We start from the raw sequence: 18776 nt of genomic DNA on the forward strand, positions 1-18776 counted from the left end.
AGAAAAAAATAACAGGTATTCAAGATGTGGTGTTGCGGCACCGCAAAGTCATCCTGCATACAAGTTACTATACCATGTCCATGCGTCGCACCGCACCGGTACCGCATAACAAGATCAATCAACTATCATTTACAAACAGGTGCTTAGCTTTGGCCATATTACCAAGAGAGAACCGAATAGTCTGGACAAGCTGGTAATTAATATTACGGAAACAGTCGGGAATAGCAGATAAAGTAGGGTTCGAGCGCCTAACCGTTGGTTTGACCTAAATTAACACAATTATGGGTCTCAATATCCCTAATGCACTGAGACAAGCCGAGTGATGTGGAGGCTGCCGAAGTATCACTAAGGGTAGGACAGGCACGACCTTCAGAAATGAAGCACGAAGAAATATATATATTTATATAATGTTAAAAAAAAATACCCCAAATGGCTTCTATTGGCAAGATGGCGTCGCACTAAGCTTGTAAACACGTAAACTTACGGCAAGTTTTGTACACAATCATTATCATTCTGTTATAAATGTGACCAGTCATCGTCGTTAGAATAATAAAAATAAATTGTTTGATGATTTGCTTTTTTAAAAGAGTACCGAGAGTTTTTTACGTCGGCTTTTTCTCTCGGCCAACACCCTCTGTATTTGCCGATGAGTTCGAATTGATTGACGTGGAATAAGTGATACCTAGATGATCTTATGTTCCAAAATAAACGTATTTTATTTTTATTTTATTTTTAATCTTAATCATTTTTGTGTCAGGTGACTGAGGTATTAAAATTAATATTTCAATGATTGGTTGTTTATAAGTTATTTAACTTCATAGTGATTTTAAATCTTTCTTATAAGTTATTTAACTCCATAGTGATTTTAAATCTTATCTATATCGTACCTGATCCACATCCAATAGTTCGATAAGTGTAGTGTGAGGGTTGCATTTAATATTTAATTTTATCATGACACCGTTAGTAAGTTGTATCAAGGTTTCTCCATTGACTACTGAAAATGATTCACTCCAGTCTGGGTCTGATTCCTCTGTAAATAGTAAAATTTACAAAAATTATTTGACGATTCCCTGGCTATAATATGGCGCTATTGTTGGACAAAACTACAGAACAATTGGGGCAAAAATCGGACATCAAGTAATTTGTTTATATTCGCGTTAATCATTTCATCAATTCTTTGATGTTTTATTTTCGAGTTAAAAAATTATGCTAATTAAAATTCATATTTTTTTGGTGTAGATTTTTAATTTAACACACATTGTAATTTTTATAGATCTTTCTTATTCCTTTTTGATTTGAAAATTAATTTTGAAAAATTAAAAAAAATTTACCCCTAAAACTGGAAGTACAAATTTCAACAATTTTTTTTAAATCGACCTATATTTTTTTTATTCGAAATAATTGCTTAACCCCTTCCTGCATTTTGGTACAAATATGATCCACACCGTTCTTTGATCAATATTTCCTGTTTGAATAAATAAAACTTCGTTTTCTGCAAGAAGGATCCTAAACGGTACATACGCTTCCATACTAAATACTAACAACACCATCTTTGAGTAAATAGCTGTACTAAAAATTAGTTGCAAGTTAGAAGGACATATTTCGACCGGTGCCCCGCGTAAGTGTCTTTTTAAAATTGGTTTAAAAATAGTTATCATCCCAATTTCTATAAGTAAAAATACGTAACGTTGGTGAAATATTACAATTTATCTGGACAAGGTAAGGTTTTCTGTATTTTTATGATTTTACTCTGCGAAAATGTTATTTTAAGGTTTGGACTAAATATGAGCCAACATGCAGAAATATTCCTTTTACTGTTGGTTTATATTTGGTACATTATGCATTAACGTAATACTTGCGGACTGTGGCTTTTTATTTCAATGAAAGGCAGCAGGTTCAATTATCGCATGAAAAACATTTTTTTATAATTAAAGATATAGAAAATTCATTTTTAACATCAATAAATACCTATGTGATTCAGGCTGAATGCAATCTAAATGAACAACACCCCATTCGGATGAAATACTAAGAGACTCAATTTTTAGATTCATATTGTTTTGTTGTAGTACATATAATGGACCCAATAAAATTTTATGGTAGTGTACATACATACCATCATTCAAAAACTTCCTAACGGCACCACTGATGAAAAGGTTTCTGATTATGATAACTACAGAAAACGGGCTAGAAATCGGCCACCTATAATAATACTACCTGAATCAGATTCTGACATGGAAGGCGACATTCTATTATCAGAACTTACCAGTACCAGTTCACGTGCTAACAGACACGCAAAAACTAGATGGAGGGACAGCTTTTTAGAGAAAACAGAAACAGAAATTCAGTTCTTAGGCAGTACCAGCTTGCCTGCAGATATAACGGAATTAGAGTTATCATCCTGTAATCGCTTTGAAGAAATTAAACGTTTCTTACATTTCAATGATAACTCAACCCAAATTCCCAAAGGTTGCTGAGTTTGTTGAGGAGGAGATGAGCAAACCCATGACCGAAGTGAGACGTTACGATGAAAAAGAAAAAGTGTACCGAGCTGTTCCCCGACCAAAGGCTGTCACGACATACAACAGTCATATGGAAGGCGTGAATCTGTTTGATGCACTTCCTGGTTAGGCGGGATCCAGATCTGATCACACAAATTTTATCACCGCATATTCTTTCATCTTTTATATATGACGACGCTCAATACTTGGCTGTTATATAGACGTGGAAATATTGACGCTGGTGCATGGTTTCCCCTTAGCGATTTCAAAGTAGCTGTGGTGGAAGCCCTTACTATGACCAATAAGCCCAGCACAGTCGCCAAACGCGGATCCTGCAATCTTATCGAAACTGCAATCCAAGGGAAGAAGTCCAGAGGAGCTATTGCAATAATGCCATCTTTTTGGATTCGAACTGGATGTTCGTCTTGACCAGCTGGATCACTTGCGTATCGGGTTATCCAGGTAGCGTTGCAAAGTGCCTGAGTGCAAGGGTAGATCCCACATGCTATCCAGGAAATGTCAAGTCAACTTATGCTTGAATGAGAAGAGAAATTGTTTCCTGCTGTTTCATACTATTTAATACTTTTTTTTTGCAATTTCTGCATATTGTGCCATATTTGAACCAAAGTGGAAAAACCTGATTTTCTTACATATTTTTGAATAAATTTTAATTTGTTAAAATACGTGTCTTTTTATTTATTTTTTTACGTAACATATATTTTTTTGGCTCGAAAACAAAAAATCATGCAGGAAGGGGTTAAAGTATTTTAGGAATACTAGAAGTTTCATAGCGGGATATACTATTATAAGTAATTGTAATAGTACAATATATTTACAATAACTTTCGCAAAGCTTAATTACCTGTGCTTTTTTCATTGTCTGTGCTTAAATTTATTTTAATAATTTATATTAAGATTTATAAAGCTGTTACGGATATATGGAACTATAATTAGGTAAAGTGCTGAACCTAATTATAGTTCATATGTGGAGTAATATAATATATAAAAATACCTCGTAATATGCCGACTAGCAATTGTTGCATCAAACTCTTTGTGAAAATTTTGGGTGGATACGTATTATAATAACGTGGACAGCAATAATACGTAGAAGATTTTGCTTCTATTACACACCACCATTTTGCCCCAACACACTCACGAATACCAACTGGTAGCTGAAAAAAAATACGACCCACGTGGCATTATCAAATATTTCACAAAAACATGCCAAATATAAAATCCTAAAGATTTCTTTAAATTTTATGTTTTTATATGCATAAAATAAAAAACTTTGTGTATAAAATGCATTTTTGACATATTTAATAAGTATTACAGAAACAGTAAATAGTCTATGGGAAGAAATTATTAGAGTTCAAAATAGATAACTTGTCTATGATTGGGCACAAGTTAGACGATGTTTTTGTTTTATTATCATAGATCATCATAGATATTTGCGTTTTATTATCAAATGAATAAATATATATCTTGATGATATGATACATCTCGTCAAGAAATTAAAAATACTCACCGGAGCATCCACGAACAATTGGAATTCTTTACTATGTTCCGGTTCAGCGATAGCAAGCGGTTTCGCTGTGCGGTTACATATCAAGAATTGTGGGCAGGGATCTTCAGCCACGGTTATTATCCAACGCCCAGCGTGTTGTTGCTGACATACGACGACTGGGATCTGAAAATGTTATTTATTTACGAATTAAAAGTAATTAAAAATTCTCTTAATTGATGTGTTGACTGTTGATAGTTCTAGAATGACATTGTGTTCACATAATAATAATAATAATAATAATAGCCTTTATATCCAAAAAACTTTAAAATTAGGGGACAATAAAACGTCATTCACTTAAGTTTTGGTTTGTCCACCGTTGGACATAGGCCTCCTCCTTCCGGTTCCACTCGCGTCTGTCGCGGGCCAGGCGCGGCCAGGTAACCCCGGCGACTGCGATGATGTCATCTGCCCAGCGTCGGCGTGGGCGCCCCTGCGGCCGGCTCGTGCCGCGCGGGTACCAGTGCAGCACTCTCTCGCTCCATCTGTTGTCACTTGTTCTTGCTGTGTGCCCTGCCCAACGCCATTTCAGGCGGCACACCATTTTTGCCGCGTCTATTATTTTTGTTCTTTGTCGTATCGCTGTACTCTTTACCCTGTTTCTGAGACTTAAGCCTAACATGCTCCTTTCGGCTGATCGTTGAAATATTTGAATTTTCTTTATTAATTCAACTGTGATAGGCCATGATTGGCAGCCGTACAACAGTGTAGGTGTCACAACTGAGTCCATCACTTTTTTCTTCAGTGATAGACTCATTTGAGACTTAAAAATATGCTTGTGTGACCAATATGAAATCCAGGCTTTTTTAATTCTTCTCTCTACCTCCTCTATATAATGGCTTTTAAACGAAATATTTTGGCCAAGGTAGACATACTGGTCGACGTATTCTATATTTCTATTGTTGACGGTTATACTATATTTTATGCCATTTGTCATTATACATGTTTTTTCAGGGTTCATTTCCAGCCCACACTCTTTACTTATCTCTTCTAGGGTACGCAGCATGTATTGTAAGTCTTCATGCCTTTCAGTTATTAGAACAATATCATCTGCGAACCGAAGATGGCTTAAATTTTCGCCATTGATATTTACTCCTAACCCTGACCAATCCAGCTTTCTGAAGATAAATTCCAGAAGTGCGATGAATAAGTTTCGCGACACGGGATCGCCCTGCCGAACACCCCTTTTCAGTGGAAACATGTTACCTTTCTTCTCCAACTTCACTGTGGCTTTACTTCTTTGGTATATCTTTTCTAATAAGTTAACATATTTATTTTGTATTCCTTGTTCTCGTAAAGCTAACCAGAGTTTGTTATGTAAGATTGTGTCAAAGGCTTTGGAGTAGTCCACATAGGCTATATATACTGTCTTTTTGTACTCCATGTATTTTTCAATGACTTGTCTAAGTGTGAATATATGATCTAGAGTTGAATATTTACTTCTAAAACCAGCTTGCTCTCTTGGTTGTTGGAACTCTAACTCCATCTTCATTCTGGTAAGGATGATATTTGTAAAAAGTTTGTAAGTGGATTGCAATAAACTTATAGGTCGGTAGTTATTGATGTTCATTGGGTCTCCCTTTTTATATAGTAATGTTATTACAGATGTTTCCCACTGTTTAGGTATTTTTTCTTGTTTTAAAATTTCATTGAGTAGTTCCGTGAGAGGTGATGTTAGAGGTTCTACTATTGCTTTAAGTATATCATTAGTTATGTAATCATCTCCAGGGCTTTTTGCAGATTTAAGTTTCATAATGGCATGCCTGATTTCACTTTCCAGTAGCAAAGGGGTCTCTTCATTTTTATAACTTTCTAATATACCATTATTACTAATATCTAGTGGTTGATTTTGCAAACTGTACAGTTCTTTGTAGAAATTAGTGGCTATATTTAGTATATTATCTCTGTTTGTTATTGTTGCGTTTGTACGACTTTTTAGTGTTTGTACCCATTGTTTCGTATTATTTATGCGTTTGTTTCCACGTTTAACTGATAGATTTTTATCTATTTCTTCTTCTAATATTTTGAGTTGATAATATTCTTTATTTCTTTTTATATTTTTTCTAATTTTTCCATACAGATGCTTAAGACGCTTCTTTTCACTTTCTGATTTGGTAGGTTTATTTTTTAGTTCAGTTCTTTCACTTATCATATCTCTTATTTTTTCAGTTATAATATAGTTCACATGTGTTCACATATTATATTTAATCCTATTTTAAAAGAGTAAGTATGGAGCTTCTTGGGTACACGAAACTACCTTTTGGAAGAGTTTTAGGTAGTTTAATTTGAATAAATGGTTTGACTTTGAAAACTAAAGTGATTTAAGGACCCTAAGAACGGGCGTTCAAAGCATTTATAATAGATATTTCTGTCAGTGCGCAATTGCGAGAAAGCTTTAGTTTGTCGTTTGTCGGAGCTCAGAAGGCTGATATCGTTTGTATAGTAATTACTATAACAAATATTTTTTGAAAAAACCTTGAATATTTAAAACCGTGATAGTGTCCGTTCTCGTCCATTCTACATGCCTGATTTGAAAACAAATAATTAAAAAAAAAATTGTCTTACGTTTTATTAAATAGGTACATTCAAGAATGAATGATATATGGATTTTGGTAACTATTATTATAATTATATGTTTATAATAAGATAAACTATAATTTAAGTATAAACTATAGGATCAAAGCTATAAAAATTTCGTTAAACCTACCAATCGGGTACCACATCGCAAGGCTAGCGGGCGACGGAAAGGTGATTTTCCCAAGAGTATAGGCGCGCCGGTTTGCCCCAAGGTGTCATCTAGCGAGAGACATAGGAACGAGTTCAATTCGTCCACATAGTCGCCAAGCCATCGCTCTTGCAATGTGAATTGTGTCAACGGCACACATTCGAGTCTAGTAAATATATGAAACTGTTACGCCAAGTACTGGCACTATTAGCATCTCTATATTATGGAATTAAGTCTTTACTCCTTTGTGTTAAGGTGTATTTTTAAACGGCTTAAAATAGATGTTATCAGTGTACAATTCTATAATGTTTTAAAATTGTACAATTTTATGACACAGTGTGTTTAGTAAAATATTTGAGTATAATGATTTGTTTTGGCTTCTTATGTGTGCTTGTTTAGTAATTATAATATTTGTCTTGTGTAATATCAAATACTGGTACATTCCAACTTTGGGAACTGTCTTAGTTTCATCAAAATCTGATCAGTATTTTTTTGTGCCCTCGCATTTTAAGGTAAATAAATTTTAATTCCTTTAAATTATGTTTCTAAGTACTGAATAACTTGTATCATTCAAGAAGAATAACATGTTTTTGTTCCATCTACCTGTCTTCTAGTGTAGGTTGTATTACTTTGTAACCCTTCGGCCGAAGAACAGAAACTTCTATTTCTTTTGGTACTGCAATGGTCGCCACCTTTAAAAAAACAATTGAGTTAAATAAAGGATAAAGCTCAACGGACGAACATTATGAATTCTTTTTTGCGAACAACCTCTTTACAAGGAATTTTCATCTATCAAGAAAAAGTATTAATATAAATTAATACCTCTAATTAAAGAATTTTATCAACCCAAAACCATTATATAAAGTTCCCATTAATGTATTACTCTTAGGGCCTGTTTCACAATGTCCGTATAAGTTCCAAATAAGCTATTTATTACTTATTCGTAAGATAAATAGTATTTTTGCGTTTCACGACTGTCAGATAGCGCTATACGTCATGAAATTCGAAGTATCTTATTTGGAACTTTTATCTTTCGAATAATTTATGTGTTGCATAGCTATTTGGCACTTTATCCATACATTGTGAAACAGGCCCTTAATCTCAGTAAATTAGGAAGTAATCTAAGTAAGTACACTGCTAAATCTTAGAATAACCTAACCTGAACATAACAAACCTGAGTTCAACAAATTACTTGATATAACGAACATTTTGTCTTTTATTAACATAGCTTTTACACATTTAAAGAAAACACTTTTTTAACGGATTGAAGCTATGTATTGTAAACTTATAATTCTTTACCATAATTTTAAATTTATCCGTCGATACCAACTCCGGGGAAATAAATACAGATAACACAACATTTTCTGCAACTGTGATACTTTTTTGACATTCAACACCTTTTTTCTTCAGTCACCGTGACCACGCACGCTGTAAACCACGCGAAACGTCGGTTAAATTTAAAATTATGTTAAATAATTATAAGTTTACAATAATACATAGCTTCAATCCCGTAAAAAGTGTTTTCTTTAAATAACGAATATTTACTTGTTTCCTTCCCATTGGTTATATCGAGGTTGCAGTGTATTAAGTTATTACATATAATTATTTACTTACAAAGAGCTCCATTTTAAGTAAGTTTCGTATGGCGAACGACGATGTTATTCCAAAAACATACATTGACTCTTCTATTTCAAGTGTCAAAGACAAAAGTGCTACCTGAAAGTAAATAAAAGTACAATTGACATATTAATTGTACCAGGAACACATGAATGAGTTAGGAGTATATCCAATTAGATTTATCTATAATAAATAATATTACAATAAAATATATCATCTTTAAGCGAGCTAAAATTCCGGAGTTTTATACCGTTCTTTATATTTACTTAGACTATATTACTGTAATTTTCTTTAAAATGTATGCTTATTTAACTATATAATATATAGTATACTACAGAAAAGACAGAAGTGCCTATATATATAATACGAATCATTTTCGGAGCTTACCACCGTTGAATTCCTTTTTATTGTTCGTTTGTTGGGTTTAACGTGTTAAATTTAAAATCTAATGGTAAGAATTTATAAAGGCTATATATACGTAGTTATGACGTAGATAGAGCCGGAGAATGGAGCTAAGCTAGTGTAAGAACTAAAATGATCGAACACAATTGATTTTTCATTCAGAAATTTTTATACGAGTTTTCGTTTACTAATATACTTGTAGTGCACCAACGTACGTAATTTAAGAGCAGTGGAGCATTACTCCAGCGTGACCTGACCTGACCTGACCTCAGGATCAGACTGCAGCGTGCGAGTCTGATCCTGAGGTCGTAGGGTTGATCCCCGGCTGTGCACTAATCGATTTCATATGTGCATTTAACACTCACTTGTGCACGAAACCATCGTAAGGAAACCGGCATGACCGAACAAACCGATAGAATCAATAGGATTTATTTGACTATTACAAAAAGCTAATGATTACGAAATAGATACAAAAATATGAGGCCCCGAACTAAAAGTTGTATCGTTAATGTTTTCGTTTAGTCATTATTGGTAGTATATGTGCACATTAAGATATTTTTTAATTATTAATTTAAAATATCTTACTTTCTGATTACAGTGTATTGCGCAACGTGTGGGACGATCCAACCATATATGTTTAGGCGATGGCTCTTCATATCGACCGGGAATTTTACAATGCACTTCAAATTTTGTGCTCACAAACGTTTCTCGGCCCACTTCGATCGACATGTAGAATGGTTTCTGTAACATTATATTGAAAATTATATTTAAGTAATAATTACTGACTAAATTTTTGAATAATTTGAGAAAACCTTATGAATAATTTGAGCTAAAATTATGGTAATGCTCACTAACGGATACAAGTCGATGACGTAGTGTCCGGGGTTCCCGGTCAAACGAATTTATTTTAGTATTCAGATAACCCAAGAAAAGAGCGTACAAATTCTTAAAAGGCTGGCAATTCACTCGCGAGCCCTCTAGCATCGAGAGTGTCCATGGGCGGCGGTATCACTTAACATCAGGTGAGCCTCCTGCCCGTTTGCCCCCCGTTTTATAAAAAAACCCCAGTTGTGTTAAAATTATTCTTTAAAATAGACGCTTATGTTCCTTATTGTAGATTTTAAAGGTAACATCTTCACAGATCTGATTTTGTTCTTCAACTTCTAATACATTTAAATCACTTACATCAATGATATTGTTAGAAGCTGCAATAGCCACGCCGGGTTCAATCTTGCAAACCGGTGCCCCATCGTGCGATCGTAAAGTTAAGGCAATTGTAGACGCATTCGCGAACAAGACTTGAGGTAACAATCGCAATTCTAGCGAACAGCCACCGCCCACACGTACAGGTACATAGCAAACCTAAAAAAAGTCAACGAATACTATTTCAAATGGAATAAAAAAAAAAAAATATTAAATTCACGATAATTGTATTTTGAAGCGGCTTACTAGTAAGTTTTTTTAACTCACACAGAAGGCTGGTCGTATTTTATTTTTAAAAGGCCGACAACGCATTCGCGAAAAAAATAGTAAATTTTAACATACATTGATAGCGGTTTTGGGTTGCAGTAACGCTGGCTTCCAATCACCAGCCCAATGGTTTCTAACCAATGTGTGTGGCCACGTCGATTTAGCATCAAGCCCGGATCTGCTTAACCTAAAATAAATGTCCGAAATTCAGAACAATGCACATACATATTACGACATTTATTTACACCTCTTATAAAAAAGAACATCGTATTGTAGCTAGTTAATAAATACATTTTCAGTTTAAACAAAAACAATGTTACTTGTAAAAATCGTTTCATATAAACTGCAATAAATAATAAAAACCTAACCTATGTGTAAGTAAATATTACAATTTAAGAAATTGTTGAAGTGTCATCAAAATGAGTTCAGTACTTTTTCAGATATGTTTACTTCTGGGTATGGAAATCGTGTGGACAATTTTTAGGAAGATTATATGTGATTTTATGAAAGAATATAGCATTGGTTCAAAAAATATCTGAAAATAAGAACTATACCATTGTTTGATTGCATCAAGGTGTTCATCAACAGTCTGCACCGGTGGGTGCTCCTCAAAAACGGGTGAATTCGAGTTCTCGTAGCGCAATTCTAGTTCATTTTTCGTCACTTGATACTCGAAATCCCTGAATTTACATTTAACTTATATTAAATAAAGATCGATAATAGAATAAAACTCAGAATGAGAGACACAGCGGAAAGACATATGGAAAAAAATGTAAATTAATTTCAAATAAAGTATTATACCCTTATTGTATATACGTGAATATAGTAAAAAAATATAAGCCGCAACGGATAGCCTGGTGGATGCGAGACGTTGAAAAGAACAGATCACTACAGTAACTAAATATGGAATAATAGAAATATGAAGATTTTTTTCCAGAAAATATTAATTAAAAAATACAAACTTGAATTTAAAAGTGCAACAACAATTCTTCAAAATATATATTTTTCTGTTATCGTGTAACGTTTTTATAGTTACCCCGAAAATACAGATGTTTCACATCAAAAGCTTTTAACTTAATTAAGACAAAAATTTAATCAAGAACTTATTTTATACAAACCTATATTGTAGAGAAATAAAATTTTTGTCCGTCGACTTGCCATACGTCGATATATGCGTGCAAGCTCCGCGGCCAGGTGCCGTCTGCATCTTTACATACAGCGGCTTTGAATCTGCATCAGGGCTATAGTGCGATGTTATTGTCACCTATAAAAAATATACCATAACTTGCTGCCCCCGCGAACTTCGTTGCTCCTTAAAGCCTAACCTACGTTTTTAGTACATACAGATATGGAAACCCCAGAGCCTGTTTGGTTTTTCTGTGATTTTGAAGTTATAAGTTCTTAACTAACACATAAACAAAAGACAGTAGATAAAAATTAAGGGCTGTATGTATTTATGTATGCCGTATCATAAAAAAATGAAACCGAAAAAATTTGCCAAAAAAAAAAATATTTTTTTTTTGGGTTTGAAAGATAGTAGCCGAATTTCATACCTACTGAATATGCGTAATAAATTTCATAAGAATCGGTCGAGCCGTTTCGGAGGAGTATATACAGATTATTAAGTTCAGTACTGTGTTGACACCATCAATCATTGTTCATGCAGTGAAGCAGCGTGAGGCAACCGGCATGTCTAAGAACCAGTGATCCAAAAATCTCAAAATACTGTAAATGTTTTATAATGCATACATACATTCATATCCAGTGGTAGTTCTGAAGTCAGCATATATAACGGCCAAAATGTCGCGATGAAGCGTCCATCTGATCGTCCGCGAACTACGCGGCACCACACCGCTATAAATGGGATATCGCCTTGATGAGGAACTGGAATAAAAAAAACGGGAATTGATATAAATCGACTAGATAGTAATGAAATTAAAGTAATATCCAATTATTTGATTTATGTGAGCGACAAATAAATTAAAAAAAAAATAGTTTTTACTTTTCACAAGCCATTGCAAGTTTCTTCTTCGACATTCTTGCACCGGTATATCCCCGGACCAACCAGATTCCTCCGCTGTTAATTTCACTCTGAAGAAAATGAAATACACACGTTTTAAAAATTTCGAATATAATATATTTAATTTTAGTTGTACGACTTGTAAGCTGATTTATTACCAATATATTTTTTCAATTTTAGGCATATTAGGAATATTACTTGCAAAACACGGAATATTGAATTTTTATGACGTTTTAATTCTTAGATTTCGTTTATAAATAAATTCCATACTTGAGGGAAGCAAGTCCTGGGCCACATAGAACACTGAGACCGACGGTTTCAGGATTTAAAACTCCAGCAGTGATCGTCTGCCATGGATCAACTGTTGTATTCCGATACCTCACCTAAAGGAAAACAAAATCATTATGAAACATAAAACTAACCTAAAAATCGCAATTTCATTTCGTAATCGAACCCTTAGAAATTGAAAGACAAAACCAATCAAGTAATTTAGTCAAACACGTAAAAGTAATTATAACGATAAAAAAATAGTATCAAGATTAGAAAAAATACAGCATTTACTTCGTTAAAAACCAGAGATAAATGTGTGTTAAACGGTTGTGAAACATTAAATACATTACCATATACATAAGAGGTTGCCTCAAGACGTTGACCAGACGCACACGACCCGACAAGAACATATCCCGTCTCGCGCCCGTACTTTTTATACGCACATAGAGCGTTACAGGCGTCTTTTCTTGCGCGTCCTTTTCACTGGGTCCTTCCTCACAGAGATTTTCTAGAACTACCTTGCAGGAACCTTCTTTAAAATCTATACCTGTTTGCAAAAATGTTAATACATTCTTTGAGGTTGTCAAAAGAAAGTGAGCATGCGTGCTGTGCGTGCGTGACTTAGTAGAACACTTCTCTAGAGGTTGTATAGAAATTTACATATTAATTAGCTTTTAGCATGTAGAAGAATAGACGGCAATTTTGTGCCAGTATAAGACTATGATTTGTGCGAATCCATGGTTCATTTTTTTTTCATATAATAGAGGGGCAAACGATCCCGCGGGACGCCCAAAAAGGCAGTCATCGGAGCCCATAGACACTCATTTTAGTGGGTGCGTTGCCGACCTTTAAGGGAGGAGTACGCTCGAATTTTGAATTGTTGGAGGTCGTATCTCTGATAGATCATGATGTTTATTGATTGATCAAGAATTTAATCTTTTCCATAATAATAGCTATCATATGAATACATAAAAATAACTCACTGTTCGACCAATGCCAATCCGTACAGGGCCCAGCAAATGCGAAACGTAGCCTTTTAGGAGCTAATGGAATGCGCCATCTGTTGATGAGAAGATAAATATTTAAAAAAAATCTATTTCAGTCTGAAACCAGAGAAAATATACTTCCCAGTAAGTATTGTTTTTTCACTCACATAAGGCTTATAATTGTTAATTAAAACTACCCGCTATTTTAAGCACCTATTAATTTAAAATTTAAATATAATAAATACGTGAACTAGTCACACAGAATAAAGTATACGTACATACGTATACGTATATGTAAGTATATGAGTATTTTTGACAAAAAATTCTTACCTGTACGCAAGACTCACGCCAGGTCCAACTGGAACGACTTCTTTCGTGGTCTCTTGTCCAATTCTTAAGGCTACACTACATTGGTTATGAACCCAAAGCGCCACGCGGCCGTCTAAGGCTTCGATGGGACTGGCTGGCTGTTTTGCATGTATATTCATGTGGCTCTTAAATTTCTGTAATTAACATAGACAAAAGCTATAAGAAGATATCGATTGTGTTATTTTAAAAACATATACTATTAAAACGAAAGTAAATTCGTCTCCGTGTGTCAAATGATGTATATGCTTTGGTGAAATGAGACAGTGATTGAAAATATTAGACGGAGTTTTTAGAAGGATAAAGTTTTTTTTACACGTACATTATTAGAAAAATTTATAACGTCCCGGCACTTGATTAATAGATTAATCATTATGTGTTTTTTTAAGAGAAAAACCAAATTTGCATAGCAAGCGGCATTCATAAGAATTATTTTTAAGGTTAAATGGGTACAAATATATATTGCTCAGTGTGTATATTTCTAATTATATTCCAGGTCATCATCGTGCGCACGTTCAGGTTTAGCATTTAACCGAGTCCAATAAAGAGGTTAATAATATTTTTAAACAAAACTATATTATACATTTTTTGGAAAATATTACGTAGAAGAATCTCACACCTGATTGTATGCGTTGGTCCAATCATCTATTAGCGCTCGTACAGTGTACACACGCGGTACATTCATCGCTATAGATATTTTTCCTGCTCGTACATTGAGCCGAGGCATTTGCTCCAAATAAACCACGCCCTGGGCTCGAAATTCTTCCAGGAATGGCTCCAATGTTCCGGTTGAACTGTTTAGGAGGTCACTCCTGAAAGGATCAGCGATAGGCATATTAGTACAAAATTATTCAAGTGATTCAAAAATTGTGTATGTGTTTGTAAGGCCGCTTATGTCACAAGGGCTTCAAGTTTTAAACATAGATGACTATCTGATAAGTTTTTTTCTCATAGAACAGGGGGCAAACGGGCAAGATATCGATCCGCCGCCCCTGGACAAAACGATAAAAATTGTGTGGTTGTTTAAAGTATAAAATTGTTTGAGTTTTTCCTTTAAGACAAAGCTTCTCTCACAAGACTTTAAACAAATTTACAACAACAAAATATAAAGCTAAAGAAAAATTTTTTTTTAATAGTTTAAATCACAGTTTTTTTTTTCATTTGATTTAATTTTATTCCAGTATTTGTTATTTACACAAATGCCGAAAAGTGAGTCATTCTTAGCTGAAACGCCGTTGTTTTTGTTAAAAAATTAATTGGAATGTATATGGGTATGTATATTTTTTTCATAGAACAGGGGGCAAACGAGCAGGAGGCTCACCTGATATTATACCGCCTCCCATGGATACTCTCGATGCTAGAGGGCTCTTGAGTGCGTTTCCGGCCTTTTAAGAATTTGTACTTACGACAATTCAGCGTCAAACACGACTTTCGGTGTAGAAGCGATTAATAAATGTGCAACTGTATCCGTTAGGCGTACATTAGCAACACGATGACTCCGACATAAAGGGCGCGAGACATAATAACCTTCCAGAAGTCTTGCGTCTCTGAAAAAAGCTATCTTTGTACATTCAGGTTACTTTTACATACTATGTAGTGTAAAAGATGTGTAGTTCAAATATAAAGTGAGAATTCGAAAAAAAATGGTTTGGTTGTGTATCTATTTCTCGCTCTATAACCAAGTATTAAATTAATCCTTAAACACGGCTTTAAATACTTTTAGAAAAACTGTTATTTTTGCCAACATTTGGAGGTAATCTATTGGTCACAAGAGTATACATAGGTCAGGTCAGGTCACTTGATGGCTGTTACCTACGAAATACGGTTAGGAGCGCCCTGGGCCTAGTGCCTTAAACATGCGACTCACATTGCTGACGTCGTAGGTTCGAATCCCGGGGCACAAATGTACTTTTTTAATTGACATTTGACACTTCTTCGTACTTTAAAGATAAAAAATTGGTAAAATCCGGCATGCTTTAGACACATTGAGTCGTCGGCGTGTCTGCAACCTGCTTGCCATATAAAGAAAAAGCAAATCACGAAACACATACAGAATTCTGAAGCCTAGACCAAGGGTTGTAATACGAGTAACCGTGTTAAGACAAGAGAAAAACTTTAGTCACAATAAAGATATTTTTAAATAACAAACGGGCTTTTTTTATATAACAAATTTATATGGCAAACGTGCAGGAGGCTTATCTGATGTTAATTGAGACAGAGGCATCGCGAGGGCGTTGCCGGCCTATCTTTTGTAAATAGACAAATCGAATCAAACCTGTTTATTATCGGCATCGAGTTGTGGACATTTAGTTCAAAACAGGAAAGTTTAAGAGCTAATTTCAGGCGTGGCAATACACGGGGTGCAAATGTTGAATCTACTCTCAGAACTCCAAATAGGTGCTGACCAGTGACGGCTTTACTCAGGTAATGCATTTCAATTGGTGGATCATATGCCTGTAATACACACTATATTGTTGATCAAGCCATATGATAGGGTTTTTAGTTCAAATAGACAATGTGTATGGAAAATTGTACGTCAGGTAATCTTCAGAATTTGGTACTTTCTTCATACTTATATTTTTAAGACATATATTGAAATTGAATTGAAGGTATTATGAATTTTGAAGTTTATAGCAATTACTTCTAACAGCAAGATTTAACTGTGTCATATTATAGTATGAATTAAAGTATATTTTTCATTGTACACAGTATTGTACGAGCAACGATTTGCCGCGGTCAAAGATAAATCATTGTTTTTACGTTTTTCTGAGTTTCAATTAAAGAGGATATAACTTTAAAAATTGAGAAATTCACATGCATTTATGATAAACTTGATAAAAATATTTTGCCCTAATTCAACTTACCATTGGATCCCGTCCAGGTAAAAATTTTGCGATATCAAACTTGTAGTTCGTAGGATTGGTCGTGTGATGGGAACTGACTTTTACTCGCCACAGACACCCGAAAACCGCTTCTGAAATTTATTATTATAAAAAAAACCTTTATTTTGGAACATAAGATCATCAAGGTATCACTTATTCTACATCATTAAATTCGAACCTATATATAAACAATAGAAACTTTTGCGTACGACGACTTAATCAAAAACCGATTTCAAAATGTTTGTACTTTTAATTATAACTGTTTAGACTATTAAAAATTACTGTTATTTATAATCTGTCTGAAAAGCTTAAATTCCCAAACATATGAGAATTTGAAAAACAAGAACAAAACAGAAATTTACATAAACGCACGTCGAAAACCTCATTAGAAAAACCTTTTGAGGCAATAAGTACGTACCTGAGGGTTTAAATTCTAGTTGATACTCTGCGACCTCTGAAATAGGTATTTTAAAGGCAGCCTGTCTTTCCCATCTACTAAGCAGAGAAGAATAAAGTTCGAGTACGCATTCCGTATCTGTCTCCTGGTAATCAAAACACATATTAAAACTTCATCATCATCAAAAATTACTTTTTATAGGATATTTTTAAGATTACGGAAAATAAAGACACTCTGGACATGGTACTTCCATTTGTATATTTTGTGCTAAATTAATGTTTAAGGTTGAATTTTAGTTTGAATGTTATATTACAGTAAGCAATTGTTACTGTATTAATAAAAAACAAATCGCTCCTATTTTGTTTCCTAAAACAGTTATTACTATAATAGGTAATTTAAACATTTCACCACAGCAAACAAATTACCAAGAAACTACTGGGACGTCGACATTAATAATAATAATTAAATTACTATACAGTTATGAATCCATAATAAACAATTACATTATATCAGATTTAAACATGATTATGTCAGGGGTTGAGTAGTGTTTGCCTAATTTGGCGACTGTCATTCCTAAAGTCGTTCTAACAACGTATATGCGATTTTAAAACTCGACCATATCTTTAAGGAAAAAGTCTTACCTGATCTGGTATAGGAGATATTGTAAGCTTAGTGATAGCCCTAGGATGAGGGTACCTCCACATTACGCGGTCTTCTTGAATTAATATTTGGTAAGCCATCGGTACGGGCCCATCAATAATTATCTTGAACGCACCGCTCCTAAAAAGAAATGTCTTTCAAATAAAAGTCCAAATGTTTTTGTCACTTGTTGGTTGCGATTGGTAAGGTTTTTTTAATATCCCATTTTGAAACTGACTTAAGTTTGATTAAAAAAATACATATTATATTATTTCCCAATTCTTCGTCCGCGGCACAGCCAGACATGGTTGCCGATTCTAATGTCTCGTATCAGTGTTCGCAAATCATGCCTCTCTAACACATCTGTATCGAGTAATAGCTATATCTCTCCGTATATCTAATTAAGGGTATTCAACCATCTATATATACATATTTAGTCTTACCTAAAGTCATCCGAATAAAAATGTTCCATAACTTCGGAACCGGTAGATACCACGGGCTTGTTAATAAAACTGCTACTTTGTATAATAGTCGGTAGACTGTTTGTTGGTGTGATTTCACTATCGGCTTCCAAGTCTTCCGACTGCTGAAATACCGTTTTGTTTTAATAAAGCATTTTCTATCATAAAATATTATTGTTCCATAAATATATGACGGCGAACATTTTCGATACATATTACACTAACAAATAAATTAAAGATAAATTACTAATTACTAATTTTCCTGTGTTTGGTACCTGAAAGCTGCTTAATTTGTATTCAATTTTCTTAACAATATTTGATAGAAATTGCTTACTGCCACTTTGCTTATATATATTCGTTGGTGTACATATATTATGTAAAAAAATATTTTTTAAATACAATTAGTCAAAATTCTAGATATCTGTCAGTTTTGGCTCCATGAGTGTTTAAATCATTGATTAAATTGAATGAATCGAGACGGAC

The 18776-nt window shown here is 34.1% G+C and overlaps 1 protein-coding gene across 6 annotated transcripts in view; it reads right to left on the reverse strand.

The window, feature by feature from the left end:
- LOC110998137 (vacuolar protein sorting-associated protein 13B) overlaps window positions 1-18776 on the reverse strand; it is an 81233-nt gene that overhangs the window by 23925 nt on the left and 38532 nt on the right. For 5 of the 6 annotated variants that reach the window (XM_045633939.1, XM_045633940.1, XM_045633941.1 and 2 more), the window contains exons 48-71: window positions 18276-18418; window positions 17835-17973; window positions 17215-17338; window positions 16779-16888; window positions 16190-16368; window positions 15321-15461; window positions 14534-14726; window positions 13879-14051; window positions 13546-13622; window positions 12913-13109; window positions 12563-12675; window positions 12275-12363; window positions 12026-12156; window positions 11391-11536; window positions 10827-10952; window positions 10348-10459; window positions 9988-10164; window positions 9388-9543; window positions 8398-8499; window positions 7387-7475; window positions 6766-6949; window positions 4023-4184; window positions 3510-3669; window positions 888-1030 (exon numbers count right to left, since the gene is read on the reverse strand). In XM_045633939.1, the coding sequence (XP_045489895.1) occupies window positions 888-1030; window positions 3510-3669; window positions 4023-4184; window positions 6766-6949; window positions 7387-7475; window positions 8398-8499; window positions 9388-9543; window positions 9988-10164; window positions 10348-10459; window positions 10827-10952; window positions 11391-11536; window positions 12026-12156; window positions 12275-12363; window positions 12563-12675; window positions 12913-13109; window positions 13546-13622; window positions 13879-14051; window positions 14534-14726; window positions 15321-15461; window positions 16190-16368; window positions 16779-16888; window positions 17215-17338; window positions 17835-17973; window positions 18276-18418 (3366 nt within the window). The remainder of the gene's footprint in view (window positions 1-887; window positions 1031-3509; window positions 3670-4022; window positions 4185-6765; window positions 6950-7386; window positions 7476-8397; window positions 8500-9387; window positions 9544-9987; window positions 10165-10347; window positions 10460-10826; window positions 10953-11390; window positions 11537-12025; window positions 12157-12274; window positions 12364-12562; window positions 12676-12912; window positions 13110-13545; window positions 13623-13878; window positions 14052-14533; window positions 14727-15320; window positions 15462-16189; window positions 16369-16778; window positions 16889-17214; window positions 17339-17834; window positions 17974-18275; window positions 18419-18776) is intronic. The other variant, XM_045633942.1, reaches the window with a different exon arrangement.

This window comes from Pieris rapae, chromosome Z (assembly GCF_905147795.1).
Source record: "Pieris rapae chromosome Z, ilPieRapa1.1, whole genome shotgun sequence".
In the NCBI taxonomy this organism is placed as follows: domain Eukaryota; kingdom Metazoa; phylum Arthropoda; class Insecta; order Lepidoptera; family Pieridae; genus Pieris; species Pieris rapae.